The 19235-nt window shown below is 47.2% G+C and overlaps 1 protein-coding gene across 1 annotated transcript; it reads right to left on the bottom strand.

Moving 5' to 3' along the window:
- Positions 1 to 906: 906 nt before the first annotated feature.
- Positions 907 to 12098, bottom strand: UCHL1 (ubiquitin C-terminal hydrolase L1). Its single transcript, XM_040966042.1, has 9 exons — positions 12065 to 12098; positions 11927 to 11938; positions 11356 to 11484; positions 8525 to 8675; positions 7158 to 7243; positions 7028 to 7075; positions 5476 to 5542; positions 4536 to 4594; positions 907 to 1302 (listed from the first exon to the last, which is right to left on the bottom strand). Exons 1-9 carry the CDS (start codon positions 12095 to 12097, stop codon positions 1216 to 1218), a joined length of 672 nt encoding a protein of 223 aa, XP_040821976.1. The 5' UTR covers position 12098; the 3' UTR covers positions 907 to 1215.
- Between the last annotated feature and the right edge of the window lie 7137 nt (positions 12099 to 19235).

The raw sequence follows: 19235 nt of genomic DNA, 5'->3' as shown, positions 1-19235 counted from the left end.
GCTCTAGGCACAGCCCCAGGGACAGCACAAGCACTCTCCCAGGCTCCCACAACCATCCCAGCAGGCAGCCCAAGGCCCGGCCTCCCCGGTGTTGAGGGATGAAAACCTGAATGTACCACGTAATGTCTCCTCTGGGAAACGGGACTCTCACCCACCCGCCACTCACTGCACTGTCCCCCATGCAGGGCATGCCAGGCACCTGCTTTGACAGCATTTAAGTAAACGGGCTGCGCCCACCCATACCCCTTACCAGGTCATGAACTGAAACTTGTGTGTCACTCTAACAAGGAAGAGACTGGCTAAGGAGTTTATGGGAATTTGACAATATCTCCAACTTTTCTACCAATATAAAATTGTTCTTAAAAAAAAGGTTTTGAAAGTTCTCTAATAGTTTCTACAGGAACGCATAGGAACAAAAATGCATAGGAAGCCCAGTGCAGTAGCCTAGTGGCTAAAGTCTTCACCTTGAACACACCAGGATTCCATATGAGCGCCGGTTCTAACACCGGCAGCTCCACTTCCCATCCAGCTCCCTGCCTGTGGCTTGGGAAAGCAGTCGAGGACGGCCCAAAGGCTTGGGACCCTGCACCCGTGTGGAAAACCTGGTAGAGCTCCTGGCTTCAGATGCAGCACCGGCCACTGCGGTCACTTGGGGAGTGAATCACTGGACAGAAGATCTTCATCTGTCTCTCCTCCTCTCTGTATATCTGACTTTGCAATAAAAGTAAATAAATCTTTTTTAAAATGCATAGAAAGGAGTGTGAAGAACACATTCCACTCAAAACTGTCTTCTGGCCAACAGCCTTGCCTATGGTGTGTACATGGAAGGCACTTTTGTCTATCACTGTCAAAAGAACCCGTGATGTACCAAGGGAAGGGGAAATGAGACCCAGTTTACAGACTTTCATCAGCAGAAAAGTTTTATTCCTTTTAAGGACAAACAATTCAACCTCATCCAAGGCCTTAACTTAGAGACATAAACCAAAACAGCCATGTAAAGCATAGATATTAAGGAACAAGACATAGTGTTGGGGGTGGGGGGAATGCTTCGCCACTTGAAGCTTACATCAAACCCTACCAACTCAGCTAGTGCCTGGATGGGGCAGGGCAGGGCGGGGGGCAGGACACAGAACCACTGAAGCATGTAGATGGCCCGGTCCGGGATGGACGGTCACGGTGAAGGGCAGGGGAACAGCAAAGGCCCTCCCACGAGCATTAGGCCGCCTTGCACAGGGCCACGGCCGAGAAGCGGACCTCTCCTTGCTCACGCTCGGTGAATTCCCGGCACACCTTGGCAGCATCCTGAGAAGAAGGCACGTCATGAATCCCCCTGTGGTGACAGCTCAACAGGAACATCTCAGAGTGCTTCATGCTCAGGTCCAACTAGAAGCTCCCCCCACTGCACCTTGAAGATGGGGGGCTCAACACGAAAGATCAACAAGGAGAGCCTTACCACCTCCGCCAAGCAGCCGTGTCTGCTTACCTCGACCTGATTTGGGCAAGGAAGCTCAATTTTGAGCACTCTTCTTCTCAAACAGAAATAAGACAGGAAGCTGATCTGTCCTCTGCACCTCACAGAAAGACTCTCCTAACTCAGATACTACACAAATGTCCTCAAGTCAACATTTTACAGTCAGCCTGTAAGCTTACCTGGTGTTCCGGGTATAGGCCCATGAGATGGATTTGTGGTGGAGTGGGCAGCACGTGTAGATGACAAACCTTACACACTGACTGGTAACTGAAAACTCATCCCAGGGCTGGCAACTTCCAAATTCTAAGGTTTAGATGCTTAATGCAGGGGTAGGGATTCATGTTTTCTAACATGCATTTGCATATTTATGACATCATTTGTAGGCCATGCAAAATTCCACTTCCAACGATTAGGCTGCTACACTTACTGAATTTTCAGTCCTGTGTGTGGTTCCCTGGCAGGCCAAACCAAATGATTTCAACAACCTCATACGGCCTTTGGGCAGGACACCGCCCACCCCTCTTGCCAAGATCAGAAATAACACCATCCAGTTTTTAGCAAGTTCAGAGGAAAGTTCATGTTGCAGCCCTAAGAGATCCAAAACCTTTAAAAAACAAAGAATACACCAGATCCTCAACTTGACCAAACCCAGGAGTTTGTGGGAGCAGGTGGTTGGCCTGGGAGTCAGGCTGTCCAAGCTCCACTGACAGGGACCAGACTGAGTTTCCTGCAGGCAGGCAGCTCTGGTGGTTCTGTCAGTGGTTTCCTGCCACCCATATGGGAGACCTGATTACCACTGACCTCTGCCCCAAGCCCTAGGCCTTGGTGGGCATTTGAAGCAGTGTTTGCTTGCCCTAATAAAGCACTGAATCAAGGTACTTTATTAAAAATCCTAGTAATGATGACTGACAAAGCCATCTATCACACTGGGGTTTTGTTCCTGAGCTAGAGCTGGGTTTAAACACTAGCACAGGTTTATGCCAACATCCACATCCTGCACTGGAAGCCTGGCTGACCCGTCACTACAGTCGACTTGCCTTCTTCCCATTAGCTGCCTGGTCACGCCCAGTGGCGACACCTCCGCTTTCAGGCATGCTTCGAAGACAGCAGCTATCTTTGCCTGCTTCCAACACCGGACGCAGTCACCTAAATCAAGGATGCCTGGCTTATGTTTAATGTCAGATGTGGAAAGCCTCAAACATCTTGAAATTTACTTAGGACAAGAATTTTCGCTCATAAGTATGTGGATTTGTATCAATTTTAAGCGAGATTCTGATCAGAAGTTATCTTCTAGGACTTATTTGGTTTATTTGAAAGGCAGGGTGACAGAGGCAGAACAGAAACAGAGGCAGTAAGAGACAGATGGAGAGAGAGAGGAATCTTTATTTCATTGCTGCATCCCCCAAATGGCCAAACCAGCTGGGGCTGGGCCAGGAGAAGCCAAGAGCCTAGAACTCCATCCATGTCTCCCCTGTGGGTGCAGAGGCACAAGGGTTTGGGCTACCTTCTGCTGCATTCCCAGGTGCATTAGCGGGGAGCTGGATGGGAGGTGGAGCAGTGGGAACATCCTGGTAAGGGATGCCAGTGCTGCTCCCCAATGCTGGGCCCAGGTTTCTTTTTAACACAAAGGTTTATCCTCCCCATGCCTCATGTAACAGCTTTAGAGATCTGATGAGACACACATTATGTGTTATTAGGAAGCAGTGTTAGATAAAAGTTGGCATGACGCTCAACTGTATTTAAAGGTCAGAGTGCTGTCCCTAAATCAGAGGCCACACATTGCATCTGCAACCTCATCATACAACCTGCTCACCCCCAGCCTCTCCAAGCCTGGCTCCTCACTCCATGTCACTGTCCACTGCTGTAGTCCACCTCACTCAAGGAAACAAGACTCTGTTAGCTCAGTGGCACAAACAGGTCTATGTTTCACAGGCAGGTCCACGAGAAAGAAAGGCAGATGCACAACCTACAGCCCTTGGCCAGCTTGGAACCACAGTTCTCTGAAGTCACTGCCCTTGGGTGTGACTAAACCACTGGGTGACATGGGGACAGTCACCCCTACCTCACTGCAGCACTCAAAGGATTCTACAAGAGCCTGTGCTATGGCACAGCACGTAAGGTCACAGCCAGTAACATGAACATCCCATATGGGCCCTGCTAATGCTCCCTGGAAAGTAGTGAGGGAAGGACCAAGTCCTTGGGCCCCTGCACCCACTTGGGAGAAGCTCCTGGCTTCACACTGGTCCAGTTTCAACCACTGTGGCCACCTGGAAAGTGAACCAGCAAAGTATATGGAAGAGCTCTTTCATCTCTAACCCTACCTTTCAAGTAAATATTTACAAATGGAAGTATTCTACCAAAGGCAGAAATTGTCCAGCAGCAAAGCAGTCTGTTGGCTGATTGCGAATTCAATCGGGGCGAGTCCTTCCTAGCCACATTCTTTCTGCAGCTGCCCACTCGTAGCTCTGAGCTAAATACTTGCAACATAGCCAGTGGCCACCCAACACCCGAAGCACACCAGCTGGCTCGTGACAGGGCGCGCCTGCAAATGCCTGCACTGCACACAGCCCAGTGCCCAGAGGCACAAGCTACCAGTCCTACAACAAATGAAGTCGGCTGAGGGGATTTCATTTTTAATCACAATTGAGCAATGTTCCTCTAACAAAAAAAAAATGGAGTCAAGGCTAGAGCTCCTTTTTAGGGTGCAGAGGCCCCACTACCCAGGTCTTGCACAGAGTCACAGGTCTCCCCAGTGGCCTGGAGCAGGAGAGCACCCGAGCACAATGGCCCCCGCAATCCCACACCTAAGCAAAGCAGTGGGTTTCTGGAGGCTTGATGTGAACCAAACACAGCACATGACACACATTAGTGAAGATTGCTCCTAAGGATGCTGATTCAAGCCACCTGCTATGACAGGAGGTGGATGGAATTAGGGAGAACATGAAGGGCAGGCGACAATGAACCCAGACAACTGAGCTGGCATTCCTGAAAGCAGCGCGAGCCCTGCGGACAGCCTGGCGGAGGGTCCATGGGCCCTTGAGCTGACACGCATTCCAAAGATTACCTGCAGCAGGGAGTCTTCCGAGCTGGCACCGTGGTTTACCGGGAAAGGCATTCGCCCATCTGGAACAAAGAGACCAGGCATGTTAAACTTCCTGTGCATTTTTCAGCTACCGCATTGTGTCCTGATCAGAGGCAAGTTTTGGATTCTACTGAATATTTCTGCCACTGCCACAGAGAAGCCTGGTTATGATACAGCTGTTTACACGTCTGAGGGTTCCTAGAGATCCACCCCAAGCAATCCTGCCTGCAATAATCCAGGTCAAAGCTAACCCAGGAACTCTAATGAAGGGGACTGTGCCCCGCCTCTTGGCAAAGACCAGTTCCTTGAGATCTCATAGGTCCTGCCATGAATGCCCACTGCCCTGCATTGTCCTGTGGCCTGAACAGCTCATCAGTGGCAACTTTCTGTTCACACAAAGATCACGGATCTTGTATAAGGCAGATAATCTTTTCTTTTGCCATAAATCAGCTAATGGAGATTACTCCAACATCTCCAAGCTCCTTTTGCACAGGCAAGGTCATATCCAGCATGGGCGTTCAGAAATACGCCTTGACTGATGAGGAAGATACTAGACAATGCCACAGCAGGAGGTGGGACGAGAAGGGCGGATACATTTGCCTTGAACTAGTGCTGCTCTATTCTTCTCTCTTCACTGGTTTACAAACTGAAGTCATACACTGGGCACGAAGGTACTTCAAAAAGCTTATGCATTTCCATGGACTTTGAGATCTCATAGGTCCTGCCATGAATGAGTCTCGTCTATGTCAGTTAAAGGAGGACACCCTCCGGGTCCCACAGGAGGGTAAGTGTCCCAGTGAGAACACCCTGTCACCGCCATACCAGATACTCTAAAAGTCATACACCAGTACTGTAAAAAAACATTCCACCTGAAAGAAACACATGAAAATACACTGGATTCCAAAAATAGAATGATACGTACCAAGTTCATAGAGGTGGCCATCCACATTGTTGAACATGATGAAATGAAAATTCACTTTGTCATCTACCTGAAGAGAGTCAAGAACATGATTTTGGAAATGAATATTGTGAGCTGAACTCACTAAATGAAATTCTCTTGCAATTTAAGCAAGCTACACTTGAATCAGCCTGTTTACATTTTCAAAAATAATTATAGCTACTATTTATCAGCCCATTAAGGTAGAAATACAGTAAATGTTAGCACAACCCTGTGGAGATGCTATTACTACATGCTTTCTACTGAGCAGGAAATTAAAGCAAAAACAAGTAACTCATCCAAGGTCAAGACCAAAATGTGGGTGTCAGGCATGATGGCTCAGTGACTACATTTTTGCCTTGCACATGCAAGACCCTTATGAGTACCAGTTCATGTCCCAGCTGTTCCACTTCCCTCCTAGCTCCCTGCTTGTGGCTTAGGAAAACAGCAGAAGATGGCCCAAGGGCTTGGGATCCTTCATCCACTTGGGAAGACCCAGAAGAAGCTGCTGGCTTCAGATCAGCTCAGCGCCAGCCATTGTAGCCACTTGGGGAGCAAACCAGTGAACAGAATATCTTTCTGAGAATCTGCCTTTCCAGTAAAATTAAATAAATCTTTGGGGAAAAAAATACTAGAAAGTGAGGGTGCAAGCCCTATGGGGGCAGAAGATTAAGCCAGTACTGGGCATCGTGTTATCAAAATACCTGGTTTAAGTCTCAGTGACTCTGCTTCTAGTCCAGCTTCCTAACGCACATTCTGGGTGGCAACAGAGGCTGGACCAAACATCTGACTCCCTGCTGTCCACATGGGAGAGCCCCAGTGGAGAATCAGGCTCTTGGCTTTGGCCTGGCTCTGACTGCGGTGGGTATTTGGAGAGTGAAGCAGTGGATGAAGTATCTTTCTCTAAGCCTTCCAAACAAACATTTAAAAAAAGATACTAGCCAACTTCGGTCATAGTGCCGATTTGGAATTTCTGTCTACATTATGATCTATCAGTTATTCTACAAAGTGTCAGTCCTTGCTGGTACATGGAGGTATTCCAAAGAATTCACGAAAAGCAGGACTAGAAGACAAATCAGGGTGCAAGAAATATTGAAATCAATGTACATGCATGCTTCAAAAAGTTTATGGAAATGCATGTCCTAAAAAACAAAATTTATAGGATTTCAAAACTATTCTGCATCAAAACGTACTTTGAAGTACCCCTCACACCTTATTCTCCTCCAATAATCTGAGCATAGCACTTGAAATGCTCACACAGATGTACTTCTCACTCTAGAAGCCCCATTCTAATCTGAATAAAAAGTATTCATCTGAATTCATTCAAAACTCTTTGACCTACCAGTGAGGGTTGTGAAGGGTTATTTTTATGAACAGGCCTAAGAAAAACACTACTGGGGTTAAGTACCCTAGCATTAACTGACCTGCAGGTGGGTGGGGAGCTAACACCAGCTGTGTCCCAGCAGAGGATCCTTGCGTATGTATCAGTGGACATACGTGTGGCCCTCGGGAACCTGGCTGTCTTATTTGCACTTACCCGACACTGGCCTTCCTGTGCCACTGCATCATGGGCTGCCTGTATGGCCTGCAGGAGAGAGAAAAGAATTAGCAGCACAAAACCCCTCCACCATTCCTTAAAGGGAAGGCCGTGGGAGTTCTCTCCCTACCTCATTCTTCTCAAAGCACTTTGCCCTGTCTTCAGGGGACATCTTCTCTGTTTCAGAAAGAAATTGCTTTAGGACTGATCCATCCTCTTAAAAAGAAAAAAAAAAACTATCACTAGAGAGAAAAATCACACAGCACTCACCCATCTACATCATAAATGGGAGGGGGTGGTCTTCAAAATATTCATGCAACTAGGTCTTAGGAAAAACATCAGGCATAGGTTTCAAATTTTGTGAATCAAACTCACCTTCTCTTTTGCATGAACTTTCTGGAGCACCCTCACCCTTGGGGGGCTTGTGCCAGAAAGGCAGGCACTCCCTTACCTCCTGTTGTATGTACGGCACCTAACAGTACACTGAGACACCGATCATATACAAAGCCAAAACATCCTAACCTAGTAAGTCCCCAAACCCAAGGTTCAAATCCTAAAAGTATACCCGAGTTAAGCCTTAGTCATTCCTCCCTTGTTTCATGAAAAAAATGTATATATATATATTTGATCTGCTACAAGCTGAACAGCCACTCCAGCCACGGTCTAGGTCAGGAGTTGGCAATCATGTTGCCTAGTTCTGTCAATAAAGCATCCACTTACTTCCCATCTTGTCAATCATCAACTGATTTTATGCTGCAAGGACAGAGACCACCTGTTCCTCAAAAACCCAAGACTGATTCTGTGGCCATCTAAGAAAGTTTGCTGGCTCCTGGTCCACATCATACATTATGGTCATGTTATCTGAATGCATTTTCGTGGTGTGAATTGTGCTTGTGCAGACTTAAGGGTCTGGATGCATTTCTCCTCTACCTTCCATAGTATCCTCCTGTATCTTCATGGTACTCCCAGCAGGTGCATCCACCGCCACAATGCCTTCCTGCAGAACTCACATCTCTTCCACAGCTAGCTACTCCTAGCCAGCTACTCCTAGCTAGCTACTCCTAGCTACTGTACTGCTTCTCCTCTTGTTCACAAAATACAGAACCCATCATGACAGGTCCTATCTATTGATACTTTCTGGCTTCACATCTGATTCTCCAGAACTGTTGATAATTAAACAGGTGCAATGGCACCATCGCTCTAGCAATCACCCTCAACGGGTTCTCTCTTCTTATCACGCCCAGTGCAGCTGTGTGCAAATGGAAGGCCCAGAGAGACAGGCAGAGCAACAAAGCCAAGCTTCTGGGAGAAGGCCAACAAACCTACGATGGTGTGTACCTGGCTGATGAGGCACCATGGCTAAACACGGTGTAAAAAACAGCTGAGGGTGAAAAGGCCCTGAAGGGTTCTGAGATGAAGTACAACAGTTAGCTCTGCTTTCCCATTTCAGGTTTTGCATTTAACTACAGAATGGTAGGCTGCAAAAACCACACTCACCAAATTCCATTTTGTCCTGATTGTTGGCCACGGCATGGATCAGCCCAATGGTGCCACAGGAGTTTCCAATAGTTTGCTTCATGAAGTACACCTTGGGGCTGACTTCCTGTCCTTTCAGTTCCTCAATCTGCTTTTTCCTGAAGTTCTCATGCTGTGGATGACAGAAACGTGTCCCCAACAACAAAAAGGCTGGGATGAGCAAGTGGCAGTGCAGCCGGGTCTCCCACCCAAATTGAAACACAGGTGGGAGAAGCCTGCAACCTTGGTCCCAGACCCTGGGCCCTGCCAGACAGCAGCCTGGCCACCTCCCACAGCCACGCCTGCCCCAGAAGGAAGCCCCACCCCGATGCTGCAGTGCAGCCCCAGCCTTGGCCTTTGCCCAGGGCTCTGTCTAGACACCACTGCAACATTGCAGCTGCGGACAGAGTGGAACAAAGTCAGAAATCACACACAGGTCAGGATCGCTTCCCGGCAACAACCACCAGTTCATGGCATTCTGCTCAGGCATCCTAATTGAGTTCTGGCCAAGTGAGTGACCCAAGGGACTGCCTGCTTCATTAATATATTCCTGCTCCTACACGTTCTATCCAAATCTATTCTAAACCCAAACAGGCATATACCATTTAAAGAAGCAAATAAAAGCTATTTAGACAGGTTAGCTATTCCCAACCAGCCACACCTCACCCACCTTTCCAATATTAATGGTTTAGTACAATGGGGTGTAGTTTTTCCAAACCTGGTCATCTAGCAAGATGATGTCACACTGGTTTACACTTGTCTGCTATAAACAATATAATTTCAGGATAAGATGAGTAATTGGGGGCTGGGCAGGACAAGACTGTCAAATGAAAGAACTAGAAGACAGATGCCCTCAAAGCAGCTGCCAGCCTTCCCTGCAGCAAGTCAGCTGGCCTGTCTGCACCTTTTGGTGAGGACTTCGAAAGGAATGTGAAGTCTTGTCTCTTCAGTTCAAACAGGGTGCAAATACTAAAACACGTCTCTCCCATAAGCAGTAAAACGCAAATAAAGACAGCAGTGTGTTTCCAAATCCAACAGTCTGGCCCTCCTGCACGTGGAACGCAGTGTAAGCTTGTTCTTCGGCAACAGAGCAGTGAGCTCTCTTGTCCCACAAGACTGACTTAGATAAGTGGGAAGTTCTCACTTTAAATCTACCAGACCCTTAATTTCAACTCACTGGTGATGATTTTCACTTTCCAGCGATAGTTAAATAAAAGTCTTACATGGACTAGAATCACTTTGGAGGGTTGTTTAGACTCCTGCATGAAGACACTTCCATCAAGACTTCAGTATCATGCAATGCTTTCAGATGTGGTCCATTTAGAATTCTTCATATCTCCTTAGTCAAAGTCAGGTGTTTCCCAAACGATCTTGTTTGGGAATCCACTGGTAAGTCTCCACTCTTCTTGACATCTGTTTCAGTGTTTCGCCCAGAAAGCAATTGCAGAGAACTGTACTCAGTAAACCTACCAAATGGAACTGCAGCTAAAGGACAAAGGCTTCTTGTCAACAGAAGCCATTCAAACCAGAACGTTCTTTAGCGAGAGCCACTTGGTACAGCCCCAGAGCAGCAAGCTTCTAAAGGTAAGCATGGTGCGCCACTGCCGCCCAGCGGCCTTCCTCCAGCTGCCTCGGAAAACCTGCCAGTCATCGTGTTTTGCAGAATAAAAGCACTGCTAGACAAGGAGTCAGGAGGCCGGCAGGTGACCCTGTGGGGGATGTGCTCTACAACAAAACCACACTCCCTTTACATCCAAGTTAAATCTTCGACAATTTACAAGAGACTAGAGTGGGAAGAGACAGCTGTCAGCTGTTGTCCATGTGCAACTCCCCCACGCTCAGCCTGAACGCCAAGAGGGGAGGCCTGGAACTTCCCCTACTGTCTGGTTTGCCCCAGGGTGCTTTGAGAACAGCCAGTACTGGGGGGCTGCTTCAGTGACCTTCAGTGATTGCAGTGACGCCCCAAGTTTTATAAAGCCAGTTCCAATCACTCCCAAGTCAGGGTCAAGTGGCATCAAATATGAAACGGAGAATCCCACGCATGCAACGGGGCCCTCATACACAGCAAGACAGCAAGTAACTCTCCCAACTGTTCATTTTTTCATCTGATCCTCCAAGATCCCTATGTCCCTGCATGCTAGGACAAGTGTGTGCCGAGTTATCAAGAGAAACAGGAATTCCCTGTGGCGACAGCTCATCTCCAGGCTTCAGGAGCCTGTCATGGGCCACACCTGGAGGAAGATGAAGACCCAGAGAGAGATGGAAGGGTGTTCCCAACAGCCTGACAAGGTCAGAGATGAAGACGGAAGAGGTGAAGAGAAGCCACACCCACAACGCAGCTTCAAAGACGCTAAGCCCAAGGGTGCATGTCCAGAGAACTGCAGGGGCGGAAAGCACCCCCTAAGTCCGTCACAAACTGAGGCCAGCACGAGAAAATTTATCGTTTGGAGTTGGGCAAAACCTTCTCTCTCCATTTCACAGCTATGTGGGAACCAAACAATGAGCCACCACAGGTCCCAGCCTGTGTTGGAAAGGGGCACTCCCAGCCACTCTCCTGAATGGTAGGCTCAGCAAAGGCCAAGTTCAAGGGAACTCAGAACAGGTATGCTACAACTGAGATGTTCCTCCCATATTCAAGACAATTCCAGATAGATGTGCCAGGAGCCCCCAGTGAGTAAGCATCCCGATAAGTGCATCCTTTTAATCCCTCCGGGAGGGAAAACAAACCGTTTAGCAAAGTCTGGGCATCCAGCCCGAGCGGCGAAGGGGGCCCTCAAAGCGTGCCTCACCGTGACCAGCTCGCGCATCCCTACCTGAGCAGTGAGAGGAAACAGCAGCAGCAGCGCGCACGCAGGCGCTGGCACGGAGCCCAGCGTCTCCTCCTCCAGTCCCAGCACGTCGGCGAAGCGATACTGGCCGGCGACCCCCAGCCGGGACAGCACCTGTGGGCAGGAGACGCGCGGCGGCGGCCAGGCGCACAGGGATGGGCAGGTGGTGAGCACCTGCCAGGGGGCGGGGCCGACACGCGCGTCCTCCGCGCCCCCCATCCCAACCCCCACCCCTGGGCACCCGCCGTGGGAGGAGCCCCACCCCGCCCCCCACCCGCGGTGGCGCAATGACACAGCACAAAGCGCGGCCCACACGTGGCGGCGCGCGAGGTCCGGGTACCCGAGTCCGCGCGCCACGCCCTCGGGCGCAGCAGCCTCCTTCACCTCCGCCACACTGGTATCGCAGAATCACCTCCCCACCCCCCCAAATCCAAGGCGCAGGGAGCGCGCCCAGCGTGCGCCCTTGTCCGGCCGCCTCTGGAGCGCGCAGGGCGCGGCTCACAGCCGAGAAGCGCTCCCTGGGGAGGGCGCAGAGGCAGCAGGCGACACCACTCACTTTGTTCAGCATCTGAAAAGCGAATGCAGAGGGGGGTAAAAATAAGACACGGAATCAAAGCAGAAGGAGAAACCGCCACCTGGCGAAGGCTGACCTTCAGCCTCGCACTCCCCAAGCAACAGTGCACCTGGCGCTCACCTCGGGGTTAATCTCCAAAGGCTTGAGCTGCATCTTGGCGTTCCAGCGAGCGAAGCCACAACAGGGAGACAAGGAAAAACAGCTAGCGGAGCCGCCCAGGCTGCGCTATAAAGCGCCGGCCCGACGCACTGTGGATGCCTGCGCAGGGGGGAGCGGGGACAAAACCAAGCGAGGGGGAAACAGCCAGGCCCGGCCAAACGGGCACGAACCCCCCTCCCTGCGCAGCACAGGATGGTACGGCCGCCCCCCCTTGCCTTCTCACTCGCCGGTGAGATAATCTGCTGGTTGTGGAGATGGATTTTACTGGTGGGTGTTCCTTGAGTGGATGGAGCAGTCCTTTGGATGAGGTCTTGGATTTTTTGGGGGGCGAAGTTTCTGGAAAACCATTTCTTGCTACTATTTCAATCACCCGAAAGCTCGGGGGTCTCTGAAGCGTTGAGAAAAAAAAACACAAACTCAACAGGTATAGATTTAATATGAATATAAATATATGTTCTCCCCCTCCCCCGCCAGTCGCACAGCGGTTTGCATTTAACCTTAGAAGACTATCCTCCATCAAACATCACACGGCACCGAGGTTCGTTTGTCATGGATTGTCTAGAACAAAGCCTTCTCTGGTTTGTAACAGATGTGACATTAGTGGTGTCGGGGAGGATTGGTTGGTGATGGAAAAGCGGTAGCGACCCGAGGAGGGTCTGTAATGACAGACATGGAGGAGGCTGCGGCGCTGGAGGGGTTAGCCCACAGACCCAGGGAAAAGCTAGGTGTGATTCCCAGCCCAGACTCAGGAGGAAGGAATGCTTCTTTTTTTTTTTTTTTAAAGATGAGAATCTTTGAAACATAAAATGCTGGTTCATGGTAGAATGCTCCCAATGAAGGAGAAAGAAAATGGCAACTAAGGAGGCCGTGATTTCGGGTGGGTTGCTGTGTTCTGTCGGCGTGTTGAAAGGATGGGGAGGAAAAGGCTTGTGCTGCTAACTGCATGTAAAGGGAATACCACCAGGAAAGCTAGACCACAGGAGCAAGCCGGGCCTGCAGGAAGACCAAGCCACTAAGGAGGCAAGAGAGTTGGTGTTTAAAATGTAGAAATATACATCTGCTAAGCGCAGAAGGAGGGAGGTGAGATAACAGCGCCGAGGCTGAGGAGGGTCGGGCTGGCAGATACCAGAGAGACACTGGAACGTGTTTGAAGTTAATGCCCCCTTATCTGTAGCATCTCATTTCATCCTCAGAGGGCCCAGTAAGAACTCTCTGGCTAGCACGCTTCACAGATGAGAGTCCAAGGCTTGGAGAATCTCATTTGCTTAGGGTGGCCAGTGAGGAAGCCAGGCTGAGAAGGAAGTGCTGGGAAACTAGACTTTAAGTGCCCATCTCTTCCCAAAAATGACTGCACATAAAATGGCAGTGACGGCGACGTGAGTAAGAACTCAACGCGGACCTTCGTGGTCTACACTCGGTGCAGTTGTTGGTGAAGGTGAAGACACGCAGATCCAGACAGGTGACCAGCTACCATGAGAACACCTGCTGACCTTAAAGGAACCTTTAGATGGAAACAGATTATTTTCCAAAATTACTTATTCTTTCACCCAAGCAAATAATTGGCTGAGTGCCTGCTATGGTGCTGGGCACCACGCTTGAAATTGAGAAGATAATAGTGAACATAGAAAATTAAGATGGAACGTCCATCGTGAGCTTTGCTTGTTAACGGGAGTCATGTGACCTGGGAAGGGGCTCACCAAGGCTTCCTGAAGCAAGAGGCATTTAAACTAAGGGCTGGCAGTTGATTGCTATTACCGAAACAGGTAGTGAAAACAATCACAGCGTTGCCATTGGAAGTCTTTGTCAAAGGCTTTGAGTCATTCCCTCAATCAACGTAGGCATGGAGACCCTACTACGAGCCGGCAACACGACAGCCTGCTTACCAGGAGGGAACAGATCATGGGCATGAACATATCCCAATCTTTCAAAAGAGAAAGAAACAAAGGGCAGGTGCTTGGCATAGCAGTTAAGATGCTGTCTGAAGGGCACACATTGTGGTACAGTGGATTAAGCCACCACATGGGGTGCCCAGGATCCAGCCCCATGTTTGATTCTAATCCAGAATTCCTGCTAGTGAAAGACACGTGAGGCATCAGGCTTGGCGTTCCTAGTCTCTGCCTTTGGCCTGGCCCAGTCCCAGCTGTTACTGCCATTTGTTAAATGAAGCAGCAGGTGAAAGATGTATATTCTCTCCCTCCGTCTCCCTTTTTCTCTGTTACTTGGCCTTTCAGATAAATACAAATAAATAAAAACCTTTGTATAGAAAGATGGCACGTGGGGAGCTGTATTCCCTCATCGGAATGCCTGGGTGAAGTCCTGGCCCTGCTCCTTAAGCCAGCTTCCGGATGGTGGCCACGTGGGAGACAGCAGGTGCTAGCTTAAGTGCCTGAGTCCTGCCGCACTTGCAGGAGACTCCGATTGAGTTCCCAGTTTCCAGCTTTAGCCAGGCCCAGCCTTGGTTGTTGCAGGCATTTGGGAAATGACCCAGGTGATGGAAGATCCTTCTGTCTCTGTGTCTTTCATTCAAATAAAAAAAAAAAAAAGTTGAATGTGGGAGGTAACCCGAAATGTATAGCAGAAACTGCAGGCCAGGAGATTTGATATCTTTCATCAGCCAATTCTAGAGTTCATAATCTGACTCTTAGAAAAATCTCCTGTGGGCCTGGCACAGTAGCCTAGTGGCTAAAGTCCTCGCCTTGCACACACCAGGATCCCATATGGGTTCCAGTTCAGATCCTGGCAGCCCTGCTTCCCATCCACCCACCTCCTTGTGGCCCAGGAAAGCAGTCGAGGACGGCCCAAAGCCTTGGGACCCTGCACCCACGTGGGAGACCCGGAAGAGGCTCTGGACTCCTAGCTTTGGATCGACTCAGCTCCAGCCATTATGACTGCTTTGGGAATGAATCCACGGTTAGAGGATCTTCCTCTCTGTCTCTCCTCCTCTCTGTATATCTGACTTTGCAATAAAAATTAAAATTAAATCTTTTTTAAAAATCTCTTGAACAAGTTGCTGTGATCATGCTTATCTGTCTTGGGGTTACTAACTGGGTGATAAGCTGAACACTGCTCTTACGCTGTGGGATTGCTATTGGTGGGTATGGTAGAGGTGGTTTGATAGCTTACTAATTGACTGTACCATTTAAGACACTGCTGCTAAATGGAGCTGCCCCAACTTCTAGCCCCCTCGCAATGCTCCTAACCCTGTCTTGTACATTTTGTTTGAGAAAGAGTACATACAAAAGAGGATAAGCAATCTAAATGGTAAAATTGTGGGATTCCCATAATGAGCTAAAAAAAAAAAAAGGTGGGATTTTGGTGATGTTATTCAACCCTAGCAATATCCTTTAAAACAAAATCACTAAATCAGTTAAAAATGCAATGGGGGTATGTGTGAAGTTGTGCATCTCAATTTTTACTCTTGACTTAGATGCTTTTCTTGATTCTATGGTGACAAAAGTATGTACTATGGTAAAGTATTGTGTGAAAAATGTCAGTTTCATTATAACCATTTAAACATGCACAAAGATCAGAAGGGAAAAATATTATTTTAATTATGTATCGATGACATGTAGTAGATGTGAGCAGTACATGAGAAAAACTCTAAAGTTTTAGATGTCATAATTTGAATATAGAGCTAATGAAACCTTAAGCTAAACCAGCAAGGAGAAAACCAATGTAGTGCTACCCATAGTGGATCTCTGAATACTGCTTTGGGTTGCTTCATCAGCCCAATGCAGGAAAAAATTTTGTGACTGATTAGAAATGCCCGCTATGAGTGTGGGTAGATAAAATGGTAAAAAATAATCAAATATTTCCAATACTTTGGCTAGATGAATATAAAATTCATGGTATAATCAGGGGAAGAAAATTGTACCCACTGAATTAAGCACACTATGGCTGAGTAATGAAACACAGTGCCTGGCAAATGATAAATGCCTCATAAATATTTTTAAGGTGAAAATTCGAAAGACTATATACTCCAAAAGACAGAGTGACATAGTGGGAAACTTATCAAGAGGAGGGGCCAAATAATGAACAAATATATTTGAAGAATTTGAGACTATATAACATGGATAAAGTAGTGTTTCTTTATTCATTATGCAGTTGGGGAATTATACCTAATTCAGAATAATCTTCCTGATTGAGAGTATAGGACAAATTAAAGCCCGAGGGAAGGAGTAGTGTAGCATTTAATACTTGGAGTAGTTGAACCTTTGTGTGAATTCTCCTTAGGTGGTGATGTGCTTTTAGCAGGAGTCGTCATAGCTTACTGAGTGCTGGCTGTGGTAGCTGCTGACTCTGCGTGTTTCACGGCTATCGACTCTTTCTCATCATAAAAACCTACGAGGTATAAAATTACTATTCCCGTATGGAAATGATGGTGAGAAAGTCACTCAAATAACGAGCACTGGAATTTCACCCAAGGCAATCTGCCCTTGTAACCGCAACACTGTCTTGTATCACCTACAGAAAGGACAGGTTAAAACACTTTGTTAACTAAGATTTCTCCATTTTTACAGATTTATCTCTTCTACATGTTTCGTGGGTCTACAAAAAAATGGCTTCTTTTATTTGGCATATGTATGAGTTTCATTCATGTTCTGTTGTGTGTCAGAAGTCAGATTTTTTTTTTTTTAATTGCTGATACCACTTTGTTGTTGTTTTAACCCATCCATTAGTTGAATGCTGTGGTTGCTCTCAGCTTGGGGCTGATATGAATGACACAATGAATGTTTGTGTATAAAATAGTATTTTAAGATGTGTTGATGTATTTGAAAGGCAGAGAGAGAGAGGAGAGAGAGGAACAGGGAGAACGAATGGCCTAACATATTGTCTATCCTAGACAATGTTCTATGTGTGGATGATAAGAATGTGTGTCTGGTAGCTATTGGGTGGGATATTCTGTAAATGTCTTTTCGGTCCATTCTCTTAGGATGGTTCAGTGCTACCTATCTTTGCTGATTTTTCCATCTGGATGATCTGCCCATTGATGATTCCAATCTAGGCATCTCTCCAAGGGAATGTACTCTGTCCCACACATCACACAGGGATGTTTACAGCAGTGTTATCTGTAACAGAAAGCAGAAAGCACTGTCTACCCACTGCCAAGCGGAGGGTGCCCTATCCACACACTGCAATACCAGTGAGCTGTAAAAAGGAGAGGAGAATGGATACCTGCTGGAATCTAGATGAACCTCAAGAGAGTGGGAGTTTAAAGGGAACCATTGTTGGAGGGGCGTTTTGGAATCTATCCCATTAGATCTGGCAGTATTTGCTATATATATTTCGGTGGTCTTATATTAGATAGACATGTATGATTATCAAATCTCCTTGCTGATTTGATCCTTTTATCAAAACTATTGTGTTCATTGTTTCTTTTAGGATTTTTTTATTGAAAGTTTGTTTTACCTGTTATTAAGATACCTACTGTTGCTCATTTTTCATTTCTATTTGCCTGATATATTTTCTACCAGTCCTACATTTGAGTCTGTGAGTGTTTCTTTTTTTCTTTTTGATAGATCAGAGTCTTAGATTTGTATTTGTTCAACAAACCTAAATCTTTTGAGTGGGGACTTCAAGCTGTTTACATTGTGGATAGTGTTTGTGAGAACCAACACCTGACATTTTGTTGGGTGCTCACGGAGTATATTTACTCTATAATCAAGCCTGGTAGCTTCATGTGTTTTCATGATGTCTTCTTCTGATTCAGGACTCCCTTCAGAATTTCTTGTAAGGCTGCTTTGACTGTGGTGAATTCTTCTTAGCTTGTCAGGGAAATGCCTTGTTTGCCCTCACTTCTTTTTTTTTTTTTTTTTTTAAGACTTATTTATTTTTCTTGGAAAGACAGATTTACAGAAGGGAGACGGAGAGAAAGATCGTCCATCTGCTGGTTCACTCCCCAAATGGCTGCAACTACTGCAGCTGAGCTGATTCAAAGCCAAGAGCCAGGAGCTCCTTCCAGGTTCAAGGTCCCAGAGATTTGGGCCATCCTCTACTGCTTTCCCAGATCATAAACAGGGAGCTGAATGGAAAAGTGGAGCAGCCAGGATACAAACCGGCACCCATATAGGATCCTGCCACCTGCAAGGTGAGAACTTTAGCCGCTAGGTTACTGCACCAGATCCCCTCCTTCACTTCTACAAGATAGCTTTGCTGAATATAGTATTTTTGGTTGGAAGTATTTTTCTTTTAAGTCTTTGAACATATGATCTCCTGGCATGCAGTGTTTCTGGTGGGAAGTCTGTTTTTCCTTATAAGTAACTTGACACTTTTCTCTTGCTGTCTCTGGGATTCTCTCCTTATCCTTAGCTTTTGACAAATTGACAGAAAATGCTTTGGAAAAGATCGTTTTGGTCATGCCTGCTTGCAGTCCCTTCAGCTTACAATTTCTGGATATCCATGTCTCTTTCAAGACCTGAGAAATTTCAACTATTATTTCACCTTGCAGATTCTCCACACCTTTTTCTTCTTCTTGAGAACCTGTATAATTTGAATATTTGTCATTTAATGATATTCCATTTTTCATGTAGGCTTTCTTCACTTCCTAAAATGATTGATTTATTTTTATGTGAAAGGCAGAGTTATAGAGTAAGAAGGAGAGACAGAAATGGAGAGTTCTTCCATCTGCGGGTTCATTCCCCAGTTGGCTGCAACAGACAGGGCTGAGCTGATGTAAAGCCAGGAGCCTGGAGCTTCCTCTGGGTCTCCCACGTGGGTGCAGGAGGCCAAGATCTTAGGCCATCTTCTTTTGCTTTCCCAGGTCATTAGCAGAGAGCTAGATTAGATTGGGCTCAGATTGGTGCCCATAGAGAATATAGCATTGCAGGCAGAAGCTTAGCCAGCTTTGTCACAGTGCCAGCCCTGATTTTCTTCATTTTTAAACATTCTTGTCTCTCTGTTTTTGTCTTATCAAGTTAAATTAAAAAAAAAAAATTGTTCTCCAGGGCTGGCATGATGGCTCAATGGCTAACTCCTCACCTTGTAAGCGCCAGGATCCCATATAAGCACTGGTTCATGTCCCAGCTGCTCCACTTCCCACCCAGGTCCCTGCTTATGACCTGGGAAAGCAGTTGAGGATGTTCCAAAGCCTTGAGAACCCTGCACCCATGTTGGAGACCTAGAAGAGGCTCCT

The sequence above is a fragment of the Ochotona curzoniae genome, unplaced genomic scaffold, assembly GCF_017591425.1.
Source record: "Ochotona curzoniae isolate NIBS_2020 unplaced genomic scaffold, NIBS_Ocur_1.0 scaffold_4505, whole genome shotgun sequence".
Classification (NCBI taxonomy): Eukaryota; Metazoa; Chordata; class Mammalia; order Lagomorpha; family Ochotonidae; genus Ochotona; species Ochotona curzoniae.
Note: the sequence above shows the minus strand (reverse complement) of the source record. Positions and strands in the feature narration are given on the sequence as shown.